General features: G+C 39.2%; 1 protein-coding gene across 4 annotated transcripts in view; it reads right to left on the bottom strand.

Moving 5' to 3' along the window:
- Positions 1–6691: 6691 nt before the first annotated feature.
- Mpp7 (MAGUK p55 scaffold protein 7) overlaps positions 6692–22222 on the bottom strand; it is a 249357-nt gene continuing 233826 nt past the window's right edge. For all 4 annotated transcript variants that reach the window (XM_050152712.1, XM_050152714.1, XM_050152715.1 and 1 more), the window contains 4 exons: positions 14452–14545; positions 13313–13421; positions 11237–11380; positions 6692–10543 (listed from right to left, as the gene is read on the bottom strand). In XM_050152712.1, coding sequence (XP_050008669.1) covers positions 10364–10543; positions 11237–11380; positions 13313–13421; positions 14452–14545 — 527 coding nt within the window. In that variant the 3' untranslated portion in view covers positions 6692–10363. The remainder of the gene's footprint in view (positions 10544–11236; positions 11381–13312; positions 13422–14451; positions 14546–22222) is intronic.

Raw genomic sequence — 22222 nt, forward strand, 5'->3', positions numbered from 1 at the left:
ATTTCTGATTTTGTAAATTTGGATGTCCTCTCTTTGCTTTTGATTAGTTTGGATAAGGGTTTGTCATCTTGTTGATTTTCTCAAAGAACCAGCTCTTTGTTTCGTTGATTCTTTGTATTGTTTTCTGTGTGTCTATTTCGTTGATTTCAGTCCTCAATTTTATTATTTCCTGGCTTCTATTCCTCCTGGGTGAGTCTGCTTCTTTTTTTCTAGAGCTTTTCAGCTGTGCTGTTAAGTTGTTAATGTGAGCTTTCTCTGTTTTCTTTATGTGGGCACTTAGTGCTATGAACTTTCCTCTTAGCACTGCTTTCATAGTGTCCCATAGGTTTGGATATGTTGTGTCTTCATTTTTGTTGAATTTGAAGACTTGAATTTCTTTATTTCTTCCTTGACCCATGGGTAGTTCAGTAATTGACTGTTCAGTTTCCACGAGTTTGTAGGGTTTTTGAGTGACATTGTTGTTAAATTCCAACTCTACTCCTTTCTGATCTGATAAGACAGAGGGGATTACTCTGATTTTTTTATTTTATATCTGTGGATGTTTGCTTTGTTACCGAATATGTGATCAATATTAGAGAAGGTTCATGAGGTGTTGAGAAGAAAGTATATTCTTTTGTGTTTGGGTGGAATGCTCTATATATGTCTGTTAAGTCCATTTGATTCATTACATCTGTTAGTTCTCTTATTTCTCTGTTAAGTTTCTGTCTGGTTGACCTGTTTATTGGTGAGAGAGAAGTGTTGAAATCTCCTATTATTAGTGTGTGGTGTTTGGTGTGCGATTTATGTTTTAGTAATGTTTCTTTTACATATGTGGGTGCTCTCGTATTAGGGGCATATTCAGGATTGAGACTTCATCTTGATGAATTGTTCCTGTTATGTGTATATAGTGTCCTTCTCCATCTCGTCTCATTGATTTTAGTTTAAAATCAATTTTGATAGATATTAGGATAGCTACACTTGCTTGTTTCTTAGGTTCATTTGATTGGAAAACCTCTTCCCAACCCTTTACTATGAGGTAGTGTCTGTCTTTGAGGTTCAGGCGTGTTTCTTTTAAACAGCAGAAGGCTGGATCCTGTTTTCATATCCATTTTTTTTAGCCTGTATCTTGTTATAGGTGAATTGAGTCCATTGATATTAATGACTAGTGGTTGTTAACTCTGGTTATCATTTGGTAGTAGTGGTTGTGTGTTTCCCTTCTTTGGGTTATGCTGATGAGGGTTATCAGATGTCTGTGTTATTGTGAGTGTAATTAGCTTTTTTGGGTTGAGGTTTTCCTTCTAGTACTTTGTGTAAGACTGGGTTTGTGGATACATATTGTTTAAATCCATTTCTGTCATGGAATTATTTTGTTTTCTCCATCAATGGTGAATGAAAGCTTTGCTGGGTATGGTAGTCTGGGCTTGTATCCATGATCTGTTAGTGTCTGCAGCTCATCTACCCAGGACCTTCTGGCTTTGTTTCCATTGAGATGTCAGGTGTAATTCTGATAGGTTTACCTTTATGTTACTTGACATTTTTCCTTTGCTGCTCTTAATATTCTCTACATATTCTGTTTTGTGTTTTGATTATTATATGGAGAGATATTTTTATTCAGCCTATTTGGTGTTCTGTAAGTGTCTTGTACCTTCATAGGGATATCCTTCTTTAGGTTAGGCAAGTTATCTTCTATAATTTTGTTGAATGTATTTTCTGTGCCTTTGAGATGGAGTTCTTCTCCTTCTTCTATCCCTGTTATTTTTAGGTTTGGTCTTTTCATGGTGTCCTATATTTCCTGAATGTTTTGTGTTAAGAATTTGTTGGATTTAATGTTTTCTTTGACCAAATGAGTCTATTTCCTCTATAGTATCTTCAGCGCCTGAAATTCTTTTATTTATTGTTGGTTATACTTGTTTCTGTAGTTCTTGTTTGTTTACCCATGTCCAGAATTCCCTTGCTTTATGTTTTATTACCTCTATTTCAGTCTTCAAGTCTTAAACTGTTTTCTTCACCTGTTTGATTGCTTTTTCTTGGTCTTCTTTGAAGGATTTATTAATTTCTTCCAACTTTTTGTTTGCCTCATTTCTTTAAGGAAGTTTTTCACTTCCTCTTTAAAGTTCTCCATCATTTTCATCATTTAAAGTTACGTTTAATGTTGTTGTCTTCTACTTCTTCTGGGTTAGGATGATCAAGTCTTCTTGTTGCATGTCCACTTGGTCTGGTGTTTTTTAGGATGTTGGAGGAATTTTTACATTACCTACCCATCTATTCCTTTAAATGAGGCCTGCAGTATCTCAGTTCAGTCCTTGCTGTGGCTGTCTAGTATTTGAGAGTTTTTTTTTTTTTTTTTTGGATTGCCCTTTTAGGGCCCCTAATTATTGGAGCAAGCTGTGTTTCAGGGTTCCTTGGAGCTTGCAGACAAATAGGTGGCTTGGGGGCAGGGTGGGTTGGAGGTTAGCCTAGCTGCAGGAAAGCTCCCTGCTGGCTCGCTAGAAAAGCCAAGGGAGTTAAGGAGGAGCCCCTGGGTTTTGTCCCACTGGGGAGGTCTCAGAGAGTGGGATGTCTTCCTGTCTGGCCATGTGGCCACTAGCTCACCTCTTAGGTCCCCTCAGTATTAGAGCAAGCTGTGTTTCAGGGTTCCACAAAGCTCACAGGCAAACAGACAGGTTTGGGGGAGGGGGTGGGGTGGGGGGTTGCCCCAAATTGACAGGATTTGAAGGGATGTTTGCTACAGTTTGTATATTTTTTAATTTTGAAAATAATTTTATATATGTATTTTCTTTGTCATTCTCTTTGCTACAATTCTCTTTATTATATTCATGCAGGATTTTTTTTGTTTTATTTTGTTTTTGTTTGAGAGTCACTGAGTTAACATGAATTAATATGTTAATCTGTGTTAATCAGTTAACTGAGTTAATCTATGTTACCATGGATTTGGAGCTATCTGTTTGGGACTGGTGGGTTCAACAGTGGTAGTGGTACACCCTAAAGACCATGATTCACCCTCTCCCAGACTTATGACTAGCTAATAATTCAGCCATAAGGGGTAGCATCAAGTGGGTCCCTCATCCATCCATGACTAGTTGTTCACAAGCCCAATTTTGTATGGTCCCAGTGCTGTGACTTCATGATGAAAATAACTGTGTCCAGTCAAGAAGATAGGATTTTTCCTTCATCCTACCTTCTTATTCTTATAAACTCCCTAAACCCCCTCCCCCAACATACACACTTTTCCCTGAGTCTTTGAGCAGGGAGCTCTCAATCACCAGGTTATCTAAGCATCTTGGTCAGTTATGAATCTATGCATTCATTAACATTCATTTTAAAGAGAGATTTCTCTGGTTAAGACTGAGAGCAGTGTTTGTGTATGAGTGTAATAAGCACAGATGTTCAGGATGTAGCTTGAGGTTTGTGTTGTTAAACAACCATAGCAAATTCCTCTCTTGAGCAGATGACCTCTCCAGTCAGGTTGTTAACTGGAAACACAGTACAAGGAATAGGTTCCCTCCTCAGATCTAACTAAAAAGAAACTGGGTACCTCTACAACAAATGTGTCATTATTTTGCAGGTTAACACATCTTGCTCAGTAGGTTGCTATTTTTGTGGTTCATAGGGTTTAGGGCTGGGTAAGATCCACCTTCCAGTCTTTAAAAGCTAGCCAGAAGGGAGGAAGTCGCCAGCTCAATTCCAGCTTGTTTTTTCAGCATCTTACAACTGAGGTACAATCCAATCCTATCCTCCAGCTCTGGTGAGCAACCAAGAGGACAAACAAGAGCCTCTTGTTTGGAGGGCCTCTGGGGCCTCAAAAACTCTTAAGGGGGCCTCCCACAACACTGTCATGGAAATACAGATTTTGATTAATAAATGTTCAACTGACTTCCCTGGAAGGCAAGTGATCAAGTGTGTGCAGCCACTGCACACACCACAGCAAGAGTGCACAGACATGCAACACTGAAGACGCAAAAACCACCAGGAGCCTTGCTAGTAGTCGCATTGTGCTTCATATGGGCAAAAAGCCTAAGTTTTGGCAGGCTGTGTGTGTGTGAGGAGGTATAATCTTTGATTTACATGATCATGCATTCTTAGAAAAGTCAGTAACAGAGCCAAAATCCTACTCATGTTATTCTTTCCCAAGTTGCCGAAGCCAATATTTTCTCTATACCTCCTGAAGCATTTTATAAGCATTTCATTCCGACTTGATCCTATTCCATAGATTCTGACAGCCTTATTGTTATTTTTCTGGATAAACTAAAATTTTATTTTATTTCTATTGTTAGTTTATCAACTTGATATAAACCTAGACATATCTGAGAAAAATCAAAACTAAGGAATTTCCTCCATCAAACTGCCCCTTGTACATGTCTATGGGCATTTTTTTTAAATTAATTATTTATGTGGGAGGGCCCAGCCCTCTTGGGCAAATGATTCTGTGTGGCCCAAGGAAGCTATTTAAGGAGTCATGAAGAGCAAACCAGAATCAGTACTTTTCCATGGTGTCTGCCTCAGTTCTTACCCCCAGATTTCTGCTTGGGTTCCTGCCTTGACTTTTCTCAATGGTGAACTATGATGTGGATGTGTAAGCTCAATAAACCCATTTTCCCAAAGCTGTTTTTGCTTATGGTGTTTATCAAAGCAACAGAAAGCGAATGTCTTTGAGATTAGAATGGCTAGAAGAAAATAAATGCTGGAGACGAGGTGGGGAAAGGGGACTCTCAAACTGGTGTAGCCACCCTAAAAAGCATTGCAGAGAATCCTCAAAAAGTTCAAAATAAACCTATTATATGAACAGCTACACCACGCTTTGTCATGTGCCTGAAGACTCAACATCATACTGCACAGGCACGTGTTTAGCTGTGTTCTTATTGTTCTATTTACAATAGCTAGGAAATGGAAACAACCTGAATGTTCTTCAGCTGAAAAATAGATGGTGAAAATGGTAGTAGTAGTGTGTATACACCACGGAGTACTAGTCACTGTCAAGAACAGTGAAATCACGAAAGCTGTAGATAGTTGGATGGAACTAGAAAGTAGGTAGGACACTGAGTAAGGTGACCCAGATCTAGAAAGTCAAACGCTGAATTTTCTCTCTCATCTGAGGTTTCTAACTACACCCAGAGTTACAGCAGAAACCAGGAAAGCAAAAATAAAGGGGATCATGGGGCTGGGGTAGGAAAGGGACCTGGAAAGACGAATAGGAGGATAGAGTTGATATGGAGATGGAAATGGGGAAAATGTGGGCTAGGCTTTAACTAGGGAGGAGACTACAGAAGGAAAAGGAGTGAGGGAGTATAAATAACACTAAGGATGTTTGAAAGAGTCATAGAGCAGTGCTTTTCATCTTTCCTATTGCTGTGACCTTTTAATACAGTTCCTTATGTTTTTGGTGACCCAACCATAAAATTATTTTTATTTCTACTTCATAACTATAATTTTATGCTGTTTTAAATTATAATGTGAATCTTTGTGCTTTCCAATGGTCTTAGGCAACCCTTGTGAAAGGATTTCTTTGACTACACAAAGGGGTTGTGACCCACACATTGAGAGCCACTGCCGTAGAGCATTGTATTACATGTATGTCCTAACTTAATTTAAATGCTAATCATCTTTATACTCTCATTTATAAAGTTTCTCTTTGCAGCAGGCAGAGAACATCACAGAAACCAAACAAAGCTCAGAGAATAGCAGAACATAAGGTGACCAGCCTCAATTGACACATCTATTACACAATACCTATACTTAAGGCAGAGGAAATATTTTGGAAGTAAGTGAGAGGAGGTTATAAGAGCTAGAGGACCAGGAAAACTGCTGAGACTGTGCCTTCTAGAGATGACAGGGAAGGTATACCCAAGAAATTCCAACAGTATGGTCACCTAACAAGACCAGAACAATGACACAACCAATTGACACACCAACAAGTAAGGGGGGGTGTATCATGGGGCCCCACCCTAGATGAAGTCATTTAATGACTGGTGAGAAGGGGAAAAACATCTTCTACAGGGATAAGCATCCTAAGTGGGTATCTAATACCAACTTGCCAGTCCTAAAGCCATACTAAATGGACTTGGCTGGCTGTATGTATGTATGCATGTATTTTTGTGTGCATCTGTGTAAAACAATAATAATAATGAAAGAGTAGGGTAGGGATTTGAAAAAGTGTGAGGGCATGAAATTAATAAAGGAGAGGAAGCTGGGGTGTAATTATACTTTAATTCAAACTAAAGAAAGCCAACTTCAGTCAGGAATGGTGGCATAGGCATGGTGGCATAGTGCTGGCCTTTAAGCCCAGCACTCTGGGTAGGAAGAACGGGTGGGGGTATATGGACTCATACATTGTGTACTTGTGTTGAACTCAGATATATTTCTCTTAGCTCCAATGCAAGGGATCATGGAACCTGAAATAGGTAGCATGATTAACTCACATCAATCATGCAAGTTTGTCATGATTAATTCGGATCAACTTTAACTTTGTTGGGGTATTTTATCTTACAATGGGAAAAGAAATGAAGGCACAAGGACCCCAGTTTCTCTACTATCAAGTATGAGATAGATAGCATCTCCCACAGCATACAGCAAATGACTCAGGCTTTCCATGATGAATACAGCTCAGTCAGACAGTGATTATGTAGGTAAACAAGGTGGATGGTAACCAAAATAGTTCCTGCCTTCCAGGACTTTAAGAAGGGTGACAGAAGAAAGGACACTGAATCAACCAGGAGGTATTTCTTCCAAATTGTTATTAAGTATATTACACCAGAGCCAGTGGCTTAAAAATGTGATTCCCATCCTACTAAGAATTACCTACTAATTACAATGTGTTGCATGGTTGAATGCAATGGAGCTTCCCCAAAAATAAAGGTTATTGCAGAAATTACTTGCTGTGACTCATGAGTTTATTACTCAGGGTGATGAAGAACACTAACCTATGATTAAACTATGATGGAAAGCACCACCATTAAACACAATTCACCATCACTGGGTACTTCCGTACTTCATTTCGTTCTAAATATTCCACACAAATTCTGTCACTTCATGACCAGAGCAAACCTATCAGATGTTTGATAATATTTTCTACATCTTCCTGGCAAGAAATGATGATGAGATATTCAATGTACCACCCACCAACGTCTCAATGCTGGTAATCATAAAAACCAGAAATCAAACAAGAACTTTAGATTCAGGGCTGGGGACTTAATGCAGTGGTAGTTATATGTATGACTAGCAGGTGAAATGCCCCAAGTTCGATTCAGCCCTATAAAAATCAATTGATCACTCACCTGATCAATCAGACTCTTCAGTGCTATATCATAAATCTTCCTGTGGAAGAAGGGCTGGGCTAACTACAATGACTGAAGCAAGACCATTATCAATTAGGTGCTCCATAAGGTAGAAGACAGTTCTTCTATGCACAGCTGACAAGGTCCGTTTCATGTAACTAAATCAAGAGGAGGATGTAGCATCCCGATTCCAAATGGGGAAGGTGAGGATGGGCATCCCAACACACTGGTTTGGACCACCCATCCTATTCTCCTTCTGTACATCTTCAAACTGCTACACTTACAGACTAAGACCAGCGAGCTCCATCTGTCCAATAATCTTGATGAAAGCATTATTTGAAAAGAAATATAACATTCAATTTTAGGCATGGAAAGATCAAATAAATTACATCATAGTGAAGGAAGGAATTTTTTCCACCGTGGAAAAAGCAACACAGGGTAGAGCAATTATAGCGTACTCAAGTACTATACAACTTTCAAGCAGTTATATTGCTTGAAGATATTTTATTAAGACTAAAAAACTTTCCATTACATTTATCAATAAATTCATCATGGGCCAAAGGAAAATAAATAAAAATCTGCATCTTTAGGGACATTTTGACTCCATAGTTTTGTAATCTGAATTTACATGTTTGCTCATTTTAAATGACTACACTTTAGGCACACTCAATGATTAAATAGTACCAGAAATGCCAGCCTTACAGATGCCAAGTTTCCACATTACTCAGGGAAACCATGGTTATTGTTTCAATTTTATCTCTTTACATTTAGGCCACTCTAACTGGGAGGTGGACAAGGAGAACAACATTACACGCAAAGTTCAATTTTAATTGTACAAACACTGAAACAGTTGTTTCTTCTCTAACAGTGGCTGCCATGCCATCCCAGGAACAGGCTGCTGAGAGCTCAGAGAGTTCTTCTCGGTGGTAGGAGTGCTGAGGCCAGAGAGCAGAGAGAGGTTGCCTCTTACTACAGGGATCCACAGCCTTTTGTTGGCCTGGCTTATTACATTCTAATTCAATCTCTTTGTAAGCATCAAAGCACAGGTAAGCCTACATGACACCTGATTTCTTAAACTGTTTTTATTTTCATCATTTTAAGAAAATGTTGTTTAGCTCTGGTCTAAAAAGTACAGATATTTATATTTTCATAACATTTCATCCATCACCTATACTACTTATAAGGACTCAAAATTTCCACTGCACTATACAAGTTCTACCCTAAAATAAAAAAAATGGAGACAACAATCCCAAAAAGAAAGAAAAAATCAACAAAGATATCTTGGATTAAGGAAACTGGGATACCTAAAGTATCCACAGAATGCCCTATGCTGGTATGCATTCCTCATCATTCTTGGTACAGAAACTTGCTTTATGAGAAGTGTAGGCATTCCCTAATATTCCACGCAAACCAATTCTCTAAGACTTGTGCTTCTAGACAGGCCACACAGGTCACTGGCTTCAGTACAGGAATCTGCTAGCCATCCTATCTGTGTTTAAACTGCATGGCTTATCATTTAATTAATAAATACAGAATTTGCATAGACTATGTTCATTAGTCCAATGATCTGGCTGTGGGACTGAATGAATAATGAGGTCTCTAGAGTAACTTCTGTGTCTGCTTCTCACAGTAATTCGACATGTCATAAGGAAAGTTAGCAAGGACACTATCACATGACAGTGAACATGTAACATGTGGGGATCTACCTGCAACAGGTCAAATATTTACATGGAATGCTGACCTTGCTTATAAAACTACTACTTTAAATTATATCTTTATATACAATTTATTTTATGAATAACCCTATTTGATAACTAAAAATATGTCTTTCAAATATCTCACAAATATATAAAATTCCCTATATTTTATTTTTCTTTAAGCATGACAATTAAACGCTCTTCAAAGCAACAAAAATATTTTTGTATTAAAGTCATAGATGTGATGATTTTTCTATTGGCTGAGTCACACTGCTCACAGGAATGGCAGGAGCTCTCTGAACTGTGGGACATTTGTAATATGATAAATTATTCACTTGCTGGAGACCTATAGCATCAAAGAAAAAAGAGCAATGTCATCTAAACATTTAAAAATTTCATCTTCTTTCAGAATAGGTTGAGATGAAATCTGGCCAATATTAATAATCAAATTATTAATTGATCAAAAAAAGTTAACACAATATAAGGCTTCTAGAATACACCGTAGCACAATTTAAACATGTGGTGATTGCACAGTACGGAAACATGATCACTTTTTCCTTAACTATGTGTGTTAAACGTTTAGAATATGTATCTCATTCTTATAATTCACTGAAAACTTCCAAAGCAAGAGAATAAAACATTTTGACTACAAAAATGTCTTCTGAAAAGTAACAGGTTAAAACAGGAATTGCTTTGTGATCATTGCTTGCCCTAAAATAATTATCCTTACTAAACCACAAGGAAGGGTTTTGGTCTACATCTATAATATTACTTAAATCTATTTCCAAACCTGTTGCAGTGGCATGTACCCCTACTTGGGAGGTTGAGGCAAAGGAGGGCTGAGTTCAAGGCCAGTGTAGAGAGCATAGTAAGACCCTCAACTTACAAAAAAAGATCCATTTTTCCCTTATAGAATATTTGCAGCATCTATATGTACTCCAAATGATTTCCTAATCTATAATATGTGAGCTACTTCCTTAAGAACAAAAAACACACAAAGAACATACTCTGTGCACAGGAGCAGTAATAGGATGGGGTCTTATTTCCAGCTCAATCAAACCTGTGGAGCTGCCCAAGGTGACTAAGTTCATGCTGTCAACTGCAAGCATGCAAAGTGAAGGGCAGCAAGTATAGGTGGGGCATGAACTCTGATACACTGCCTCTCACAACAGAGACAGAACTAAGGGCAATCAGGGAATTCAAAGTTTTACACAGTGCCGATTTTGACTTTTAGATTGTGCAGTCATATGATTCAAATAAGGCTCTAAAAGATATAAACAAAACCACACTGAAATTTTATAAAGACTTTACATCTATGACAGTGATAGAGGTTTAAGAAAATCCTACCAAAAACATGGTAGCTGACCTAATCATGCACTCTGTAAAAAAAAAAAAAATTAAGGAAATTTTCTTGAGTTATGAATGTAACCAGCTCACAGGGACCCAATGGGTATCAGTCTCTAGTTTGTCAAATGTTGTTTTTAGCTCATTAAATGCCATGGTGAGATCATCATTTATTATAATTTTGTCAAAAAGATGGCCGTATTGACTTTCCATTATTTGTGCCGATTTAATCATTTCTTGAAAGTCTTCTTCCTATAAAAACAAGTAACAGATTAAGCAACGAGCAATTACATCATTTCACATCAATAGAAACATTTTACAATGACTTTACTGAAAGCTGTGATTTTAGACTTTAAACCAAGCCAAAAAACAAAATCACCTTCCCTATCACTACTTTTTCAGGCTTTCTGGGTCATTTGTAATGCACCATTACAGGAGCATATCACGATTAGCATAGATATCAGGGCTGCTGTTAACTCAGTATGCATGCGCAAGACTAAACGTTTGTTGCTGATGTATTTTCTTTGGTTCATTTGGTGGCATTGGGAGTAAACCCAGAGCTTTGTGTGTGCTAGGAAGTTCAGAAACAGTGGTTAGTACTACTAATGTGGATATTGGTTGGAGACACAGAATCTTACTGTAGAACACTTTGGTTTCAAATATTTCAGGCAGAAGGGAATGATTTCTAAGTCTCAATTGTCCTATGCCTGCATCTTGAGTGTTTCAGATAAGAGGGGTGCATTACCATACCCAGTTCTACAAAGTAGAATATCAGTTCATAGAACCAAGAAGAATTCACAACACCATTGTTCAAACCATATAGAATAAAACATTATGATCTTATAAGAGTTCTAGATCATAACTTCATCTGCAACAGTATTCTTAAGTACTGAGTGCAAGCATTTTGGTGCTGCTTGTCCAATGGCTAGCCATCATAATACCCACTGTGAAGGGTTTTGCTGTTCCTTGGTCATCTCTGCTTGAAATAATCTTTGCATTTTTTCTTGTCTCTCTCAAACGTTCTATTGACGGAGGTTTTATAAATATCACATAGGGTTTGAACTCCAGTGTCCTTAAGTGCTTCACTGTCTGCAATAGAGAAAAGATTTTTCAAATTTCTTCATAATTTCATGTATTTTTGGATTTTCCTAAGGAGAAAATTTCTTAAAATTATTCTTTAATGTCAGGCTTTATTCAATCAGTTCCTGAGAACTAAGGTGACAATATCGCTGAAAAGCAACTAGAGAAGGCAATTTACACTTTAAATGTTTTGAAATTAACCATCGCTATTATGGAAGACAGTGACTAAAACCATTAAAACACTAGGTCCTAGACCAAGCTTCTAAAAGATGTGATGAGGTTGGCAGTCTGTAAGCTGTCCATTTCTTTCACATTCTCTCTGCTAGAAGCTGGAGTCTGTGCAGTCTCTCTGCTCTCTGTGAGGTTAAGCAGCACCTCCCCACCCCATCAAGAGTCTTGCTTTGTTTGGAGACAGGTTTGTCTGGGACTGTATAGGATTGCATAGGAGCCTGCCTGGGAGTCCTAATACTCTTGCCTCAGTTTCTAGAGTGCTAGATTACAGGTATATACCAACATACCTTGGTTGTTTTTATTTCTTATATTTTATTCTTTTCTCATACAATACATGAAAACCAGTTTCCCCACCCAGCACCTATCCCTACCCCCATCTCCCCAGATCTACTTCTACTTCACTTCCCTTCAGAAAGAAAGCAGGCCTTGCAGGGATACTTGCTGAGCATGGCATAACAAGATGTAAAAAGGCTAGGCACAAATCCTCATATCAAGGCTGGGCAAGGAAACCTAGTAGGAGGAAATGGTTCTCAAGAGCAGGTAAAAGAGTCAGATACCCCACTCCCACTAAATGTATATAAACAGCAATATACAGTTATACAACCATAATATATATACATATACATGACCTATCACAGACCCATGCAGGCTCTGTGATTGCCACTTCAGTCTCTGAGCCCCTATGAGCCTCCTTAGCTGATTCTGTGGACTGGGTTCTCCTGGTGTCTTTGACCCCTCTGCCTCCTACAATTCTCATCTGGATTTTAAGTGTTGACTCCTGCAGACTGAACTGATGAATTGTCAAGTGTGATGGATTGTCAGAACTGAGAGATATTATTGAAATCTCCATAGTATAAATAGTTCATTTATCCCACTGTGAGGTTAAGTAGATGAACTCTATGTGTTGAGGGGAGCGATATAGTGATGGCGAGGATGAGGAAAGGACTCAGAGAGTGTGGGGATAACCAGGTCCAGTACACAGACAGGGAGGTGAGAACAAGCAGAAATGCCCCACTTCCTCCTGGTGCCTGGACAGAAGGTAGCTTCCAAGGTGATGTTAAGGATTCTATAATTCTAGCTTCTTCATCCATAAGAGGTGCAGAAGTTCTATAATTGGGAGGCTAAGCATCCTAGAATACTACCACCATTAAAAGGAGAATCTTCAGCTCCAGGAAGACTAGGGTAATGCTGGATTTGGGTACCAATCAGAGGACAAAGAATATCACATAAGGAATTGAATGTTTTCACCCATTGGCCTTCCTTAGTTCAATGTACCCACAAGAGGCCCCTGGGTGATACACAAGGTCTCTCTGTGGCATCTCAGACAAGATATTACTGAACAGTGCCTCACAGCTATGCCAGGCTTTAAATGTCTTCGTTGTGTACAAGAACAGATTAGCACAAGAGAATGATGATCTAAGATACCACTGTCAGATTATAAACACTGAGAATGAGGCATAACACAAAGCATGTTATGTATGCAACATTTTTAAAAGATCCCAAATAAACATGCAATAGCCAGCAAACTCGACTGAATAAAAACAAGACAGATAAACACTGACCTTGGGGCATCTTTCCCTCTTATTTTCTAATAACATTATGTGTTTATTTTTCTTAACCAACCTACATTTAAATGAGCAGACTTCATATGAAGCTCACTCTGACATGCGGCAGGAGACTGACAGGGAACTGCATGCTTTGTTTACTTACATGAGGCTGGACATCCAGCAGACAAACTTTGTTCTTAGCTAGGACAGAGCGAACTGAGTCTATACTTGTGCCATAGTAGTTGTTTTTATATTCGCCATATTCAATGAACCTGCAGAAAATTAGACACTCATCAGGATGGTTTGTGAATATGAAAAAAAGCAGGTGGCAAGTTATACATCATAGGCAAAAGGTATTTTTGCTGAACATGTAAAATTTTTTGCTGTATTTAATAAAATAAACAGAACCAAGCATTTCAGCAAATGTCAATTTGAAAAAAATCTGCTACATTTTCAAATCAGTAACACTTGCTTGTATTACACTTAAGCCCAAAAAAGTACTTTGGTTCAGTAGAGCGTTAATGTTTTCCATCACCCCCTTTCAGAACTAATGCAAGGCAATAAAACAGCGAGTAAGCCAAACAATAGAAACTACTGGAATTTCACTGCACACTACAGAGTAACAGAGCTGGGCACTGCAGCCACAGGAGCTGGGAGGTGGCTAATGGAACGAGGGCAGCGATTATGTGCTATAAAAACACAGTCATAGGGCCAAACTCGAAGAAAGCATTTTGATGTTTCAATAAAATCCCACAATACTGCGTGAAAATACACCCTACTTCTGACGTCCTGAGTAGCCACACCTCAGCAATGGAAAACTGAGGGAGGGTGGGGTAGGAGTTAGCTGGAGGAGACAGTGTGTGCAGCATGGCAGCTCTACTCCAATGCTGGAAGTGTCAATGAGACTTAGGTGTGCATGAAGATTATGGCACAAGCATATCATATAGCTGGCCATTAATTTTTAAAATAAAGTTCTGCCCAAGTTATGTGTTGAGATTCAATTACTGGACTGGAAAAAAAAAGTCACAGAAATACCCTGGGAAGTTTTCCTCATGCTTCAAAATAATTCTTACAGATTTAGCTGCACAGAAATGTAGTAGCTCCTAGGTACTAAAAAAAAAAATTAGACGTGAACATCCGTAATTACTAACTAAACTACCATTTTATAAGGACTTCAAACAGTACTATAATAAATGAAATGCATTTCAAATGGAAGGGAACCCTGGGCTATCTAAAACTAGATATGCGGGCAACAGCTTAAACACAGTGGCAATAGAAAAAATTCAACAAAATTTCACATACTTGTTATTTTGTACATCTGTCTCAAACAAATGCTTAGAAATAAAAATATATTCCACACCATCACTTTCTTGGCTTCGTCTTGCTCTAGTGGTATCTGTGATTTGATAGAAAAGGAGTTGAGAAGTCTACATCAGTTACCTTAAAGTATTTTTAGAAAAATCAAGTACATTAAATTAGTTTCCTATACAAGATTTAAAAACATATGGAAAAAAGTGAATTAACTAGCAAAGTACAGTGGAGGATAAGTTCAGACTCCTCCACTGTCATTACAATGTCTAATTGCACCACGGGTCTGATCATTACTCATACCTTTAAAGAATCTTCAGTATGAGTAAATACATAAAAGTAGTCATATGTGTAGAGTTTAACCCACACCCCAGGAAATCATCTTTCTTTTGCAAATAACTTTTTATCATGTTGTACACTGATTTATTTATTTACTTTGCTAAAGTAAGCACAGTGTTCACTGGGTGGAAGGTAAACTTTCTTCACACAGTACATGGCATGTACCTTCAGTATTCTGTTTCACCAACTAAATGAAATCAAATACCTCCATGAATTATTTACAACTGCTGCCAAGTTAGTAATAACAGCCTCTCGCAATCTTTGACAATGTTGCCTACTTATTTTTGAGAGAAGTATAAAAAAGCAGAAAATACAGGCTAAGTGGAAAAACAATGACAAAATACAACACTTTCCAATGTGGACACACGTGAAACCCCACTGCAGCCTTACCCTTCCTGCCCTTAGAATCAAAAGTCCTGGATGCCTGTCACTTATCTGAGAACCTTGAAAATACACAAAACAGGAAGGATACGGGAGGCCTGCATGGGGAACCACGGCATACTGGTAACAAGGCAGGGGCTAGATTACTGTAGGGAACTAGGGAAAAGGGCTATGCAACTGCTCACCAATGTTATACTGAAAACACATGCGGAACTTAAAACATGCTAGATTCAAAAGAGTGAGGTAGGGAATGTCAAGAAAGAGAAAGAGGAGGGCCTGTAGCTGGTCATGAGACAGCCAAGCTGAGTAGGTAAGAGAAAGGACAGGGCCTGGAGGAAGAAAGGCCAATGTTGACAGGCTGTCTGTCTGTCTGACTCCCATGAAGCCCTGGGGTTGTACACAAGACACTGATGATCTCTCAAATATTCATGCTTTCAGTGAAGCTCAGTGCAACTTACCTAACTGGGGAAAGATGGCTTTTAATGAAGAAGGTTACCTCAGTCCAGAAAAGAGATTATCCCAGATCACCCCATGGATACGGAACTAGATATGAGACAGTTAAGAAAGACTGAGGCTACATCTTGGTAGCCGTGTTAATGTCATACCCATGGCGAAATACAAGCTGGACACATAAATGCTGAGAACAAATCTAAACCAAGGCTTCTTTCACTTCACCTGCTCCCATTTGTCTGTGTCATTAATATTTACGGTGTGAGGAAGCAAAAGGCAGAGCCACCATTCCAATTAACTTTTGGAGTCCCTTGAGTTATGGCACCTGAGTCTTCAGGTAGATGCACCTTGGTTGAAAAAGGTATTGTCATTCTAAACAAACAAACAAACAAAAAACAAAAACCCCTGCTCAGCAAGATTAGCAAGGCGTGTGTGAATTAAGAGTGTGGAGGGAACTGAAAAGTGGAGTAGAGAGGGGAGTATGTTAATTCTCTGTAGAAACCAACATTGGTCTAAAAATACCTTCTGCCTTTGTATGTACAGCTCAGATTCAAGCCAGCAGAATTTACATAACTGAATGAAAAGAGTTATCAATCAAAATAGCCCCAGGAAAGACAAGCAAAGAAGAGACCTTCTCAAATGAAACAAACCTATGCTCACTATGGAACAAAGTGATTAACAGTCAAATCAACATTCCAGTATACTATTTCTTCCTAGTTTAATAAAATATAAATGCTTTAAAGTAAAAACTGTAGTGAGATAAGTTTCTTTTTTAATTAAAAGGTTGTTTTAATTAAACACACAGACACCATGATGTATATGAAGGCCAGAGGATAACTTAAGGTGTCACTGTTCAGGAGCCATTCACTTTGTTTCTTTAGACAGTCCCCTCCCTAAACCTGCAACTCGCCTAGCAGAGTTAGGCTAGCTATCCAGAGAGCCGCAGGGATTCACCTGTTTCTGCCTTTCTATCACCACCGGTGATTTTTTACATTGTGTCATGGTGACTGATATCAGGACACCCTGCTTACAAGATGAGCAAATTCCCAGTGGAGTCATCACCCTTCCAGTCGTCCTGTAGTTTCTAAACACATTTAAGCCTACAGTTCAACCATCCTCCTGCTTGTTGTTCAAGGGAAACAAAACCCTGTTTTTTCAAATTCTTGTGCACAAAGTTCACCCTGGTGCTGTATTTGTTAACAGTCAACAGTGGGGGTGATGGAAGAACCTCAGTAGCCACCATCAGGTGAACATGCTGAGAGACTGTAGCATTTCCATGCAAAAAATGCCACCCAAGAATTGCTGAAGTTTGAGGCATCAAACATCATCGAGAATGTGGCAAACTCATGCTGAACTGGAAAAAAAAATGAAAAACCTGTTTGTGCAAAACCAAATCAGCTTTCACTGTGTAATTCAACAGAAAATGCTGAGGATTACAATGAATCTCCAAGTGATGAGAGTAGAGCTGCACTTGGTCTGGGGAAGAGCGTGAACGCTTCTGAGACAGAATTCCTCGCTGTGCCTTTGATGACGCTTGCACATGTGCAGACAGAGGCTGACAAAGAACCATGTTCATTTTACATATTTGATTGTATCTTTTATAATATTTAACAGGAAACTATGGGCTGAGAAAGGCAACACTTAAAAAATCATTAAAAATTTACTTATGTATTAACCTAATATTTGTTTATTTATTTGTGAGGTGCACACCACGGTGTGCACGTGGAGGTCTAAGGACAACTTGCTGGAGTGTTGCTCCCCTCCTTCCACCATATAGGTACTGGGGACCAAACTCAGGTTCCCAGGCTTGGTCGGAGGCTCCTTTATCTGCAAAGCTGTCATGCCGGCCACAAAGCAATGAATTTTTAAGGCCAAATAACTCAGTTATGTTCCAAATCCTAATTCTCTTTACCAAACCAGCAAATATATATTACTATAAAGGTCCTTCAACAGTCGTTCACCCCTCCCCCATGGAACACCAAGAAGTAGTGCTGTTCTTAATGGAACGTCAGTCTTTCCAAAGCAGGATAAGGACTGATAAGTTTTATTCTATCATGAAAACAAGCACCACACTTCACAGTAGGAAATGATTTTGTTGAGTGTGTCTTTCATGATACATATTCAAGAGTAGAAATATTATTTAAATGAGTACTTTTTCCTGCTTTGTAAATGGGGCTAAATTCATTTATTATTTTTGCTGTTGATATTTCCCAGAGTTCCTTTACCAAATAGTGAACAAAAAACAAACAAAACCCCACAACACTGGAAGTCAAAAATGAGACTTTTCTCTACACGAATTTTATAGTAATAAAGAAAATACTGTGCTTGCCTAACTGTAAGAGATTTACATCATGACTGAGCATGCACAGCACCCATTTTGGGGACCACTGTCCTAATATACAGAGCCCTCTGTACCTATACGCACCAGGTTAGAAACTTTCTGAGGTATCAGAGCAGCTAGTAGGAGAAAAGAACATTCAGGACAACTCCAAATGTTAGCCATGGCTCCTACTTCTTTACTGAGAAGTATCTCAAGTCTAATTGGTAGTCTTCAACTCAGTAACAAGCCCTCAAAATGCCTGTGAGAAGATTGTGAAGGTGGCAAATGAGGCATTCTTTTGACGGTTACATCTTCTAGAGCATGGGTAGTTTGAGCTCTATGAAAACATTGACCTGTTGCCTGCACAGGAAAGCTCAAAAAATAAAGAGGATGTGTGGGTAATGATGAAAGGTGTTCAAAGCCCAGACTAAGGATGCAGAATGCATAGATCTGAATGTAATGTCCATCAACCACAGAGCCTTTTGTTTGTTAAGTTTCAGCTGTTTGAGCCAAACTGTAAGGTAAGAGAGACAACTGGAGAAGGAAACCAACCAATCACTGAGCACTCTGACTCTGACCCCAAAGCCAGGAAAAAAAAAACAAAAGCCCTGACACTGAACCAGTGCCAAAAAAATCATAATACATCAAAGACAAAAAAAAAAAAAAAAAAAAAAAAAAAAAAAAATACACCCTGTTCCCAAGATTAGAGTCAAAAGTCTAAAAAGGACCAGTGAAAGAAACTTAGTTTGACCATGAAATCAGAGCCATTTCTGTCCCTTACCAACTAAACTAACCAATCTCTGAGCATGGAAAACTAAACAATCCCTCTTCTCCCTTGGAAAACTACTCCCCTAAGAAGCCCTATATAAGCCTCTCAGCCTGTTCACTTGGAGGCTACCCTTTATCCCTCCTTGCAGAGACAGTCACTCTCCTTCCCAAATAAATCTCAAAAAAGTATTGGGTAATGGTCTTCACTGGCTGGCACAGAGAACCTGGTTGGGATGCCCCTTAGGGGACTGAGCTGAAAAACCTTGCTGAGACGCTCCCTGAGTGGGGCTGAGCAAGGTGGAGCAGAACAGAAGAACAGAAAAACCTTGCTGGGACACTCCCTAAGTGGGGGCTGAGCAGGAAAAGTAGCAACTTTTCTGCCATAGAAGCAGATAGCTCTGCTAGGACCTTCCCTTAAGGGGACAGAGCAGAGCTCAACTGTAGCGGGCTCTCCATGAGAAGAGCAGCATTGCTGCATCCTGTGGGGAGACCATCCTCCATTGCAGGTAGCCTGGCGTCCTGATAAGTCAGGATCCCTTCCCTCCAGGGCTGAGCTGTCCTATTGAGGAGGCTCCAGCCTCCAGAGTTGTCCTATTGCAGCTCTAGCCCCAGAGAGCCGTCCTACTGAGCCTTGTTTCCTGATAAGTCAGGCTATCTCTGCAACTTCACAGTTATAACACATTCCCCTACAATAACAGTGTGTATTAGATTTAGTATCGCTTTAAAATACAGTCACATGCTGCATGATGACATCATGCATTATGAAATGCATACCTGACCGCGCCTCATAAATTATCTACTGATATCCTTGCCCACCGAGTTATATTAAGTCCAAATGATAAAACCACACAAGGACACATATTTTAAGATGAGTACTTTCACTAAACATGTGACTGCCTTTTTTACTGGAAAAACAATATATTTGAAAGCAGTTATAAAAATAGTACAGACTGGTACCACACCCTGTTCCTTCAGCTTCCCCAGTTACACGGACCTAATTGTAACAGCATCAAAACCAAGAAGCCAAACATCAATGAATTATAATTAATTCAACTATAAGAAGTTCCATTTAACATTTACAAACCAGAGCAGGACACAGGAAAGTTTACATATAAGACTTATATGAACATGTGTAGATATTGCATGTGTGTGTATGTGTTTTACAAAGACTAATGAAATCCAAAGATCAGCACAACCATACAATCAGTGCTCTAACACAAAGCGGAACAGTGCCAGCCTCATGAATTCCACTTGAGTTGCCTTCCTAGCCTGATAGAAGAGGGTCATCTGTCTATGTGTTACTTTCATTGATTAATAAAGAAACTGCCTTGGCTTTTTGATTGGGCAGGACATCTCCACAGGTTCTCTAACAGTATATACAACAGTTTAAAATGCAAGAAAGGAAACACCAAGGGCTTACAACTGGGTATGAAATGACCCAGCTGACCGGATAAGGAGGAAAGGATCTGGGAAAACAGCAGAGTTAGTGTCACGAGGTCCACTGACTTCCACTCTCTTGAGCTCCATCAAGGAGCACACTCAAGACAGCTTTTGTATATCTTTGCTTCTATTGCAGCTAATTATAACAGACTAAACTATAAGTAAGATCAGCTTTTAAGATGCCTCCACTTATCCCAGAAAGGAGACAATCCTGGATCACCTTGCAGACAGGGAACTAAATATAGGTAACCAAGGACAATATATCTTGATAGCCATGGTAAGAGTTGACTCTCCAAAGACAGTAAAGAAAAATGGTTCATGCTAACACTACAAGTTGGTCAAGGAAACATGTGAAGAAAGCATAGTTTAACTAATGTGTATAAGACTTGGCCAAGTTCAGAGACCAGCGATGCCTGTAAGGTCAGTGAGCTGCAATGCTGACAGGAGCTACTAGCTAGCAGATAGCCAAAGCCATCAGCTAACAGAGTTATCACCCTAACTGAGCAAGCAGCCCAGGTACAGCATGTTATTATCTCCCTCGGTTGCATCAAGGGAACATGCACAGTGTGCAGGGCTCCCTATGTGGCCTTGCCCATGACATACTCAGAGAATTAACCAATCTTAACAGGAACCAACTCCCTCTTACCCATTTTCTGCTCTGAGCCCAATGAAAGACTCTAGGTCAGCAGCTCAATGGCTCTTACTCTCTGGGGTCTCCACCTCCTCTCCAGAGTTCCCTCTACTTTTCTCATAAAAACAAACAAACACACACACCCACACCATGTCTCACTTTCTCTGAGTTCTCCTTAACAAAATTTGTTTTTACTTTGCTTACTTCCTTGTGTCTATGTCTTTAATAACACTGACAGACAGTGAACTCAAGAGTTAGTGACTTAGGTGTTGTCTTTTAGTGACTAATGAGTGTCTGGCACCAAGTTCCCCAGACTGTGCACACTTGGGTTGAGACATTCCAGTGCTCCCAAAGATCTGCATCACTCTTCCTCAGTCTACTCTTTATGGAATCAGTTCATAGTATAGGCAGTTACAGAGTGCTATCCCTGTGCATTCAACATGCAATAAGTTGTGATTTACCTAGCGGTGGCACCTAGGTAGCTTTCAGCCTATTGGACAATCATAAAGAATGTTTCTACAACCTAAATGCCCCTTGAGCGAAGAATGGATAAAAGAAAATGTGGTACATTTACACATTGGAGTACTACAGAGCAGAAAAAAAATATCTTGAATTTTTCAGGAAAATGGATGCGTTTAGAAAACACTGTTTTGAGTGAGGTAACCCAGACAGAGAAAGACAGTTATCACATGTACTTACTCATAAGTGGTTTTGAAACATAAAGCAAAGAAAACCAGCCCACAAATCACAATCCCAGTGAACCTGGACAACAATGAGAACACTAAGAGAGATATACATAGATCTAATCTATATAGGAAGTAGAAAGTAGAAAAAGACAAGATCTCCTGAATAAATTGGGAGCATGGGGACCTTGGGGGAGGGTGGAAGGGGGGTGGGGAAAGACAGGGAGGGGAGCAGAGAAAATGCAGAGCTCAAAAAAAATTAATAAAACATTAATTAAAAAAGAATTTTTCTAAGAACATCAGAGTAAATGTCTTTTGTTGATGGCCCACATATGTCCATTGGGAATGAAATTAAATTTGTGGTTCCTATGGTATTTGTTTAGTTTTATTGTACTTAGTTTTCTAAAGTGTTGACTTGAGTTCCCATCAATGCACAAATGCACCACAGCTCCACATCTCTCATAATCCACCAACTCTAGTGGCTATTTAATGTGTTTATCTATCACCTTGCACAAAACTCAAGTCCAAATGGATCAAAGACCTCAATATCAGTCCGAACACACTGAACCTGATAGAAGAGAAAGTGGGAAGTACCCTACAACAAATGGGCACAGGAGATCGCTTCTTAAGTATAACCCCAGCAGCACAGACACTAAGGACAACATTGAATAAATGGGACCTACTAAAGCTGAGAAGCTTCTGTAAAGCAAAGGACACTGTCACTAAGACAAAAAGGCAACCTACTGACTGGGA

The sequence above is a fragment of the Alexandromys fortis genome, unplaced genomic scaffold (genome assembly GCF_014885135.2).
Source record: "Alexandromys fortis isolate MF-2015 unplaced genomic scaffold, M_Fortis_MF-2015_v1.1 scaffold_54, whole genome shotgun sequence".
Lineage (NCBI taxonomy): Eukaryota > Metazoa > Chordata > Mammalia > Rodentia > Cricetidae > Alexandromys > Alexandromys fortis.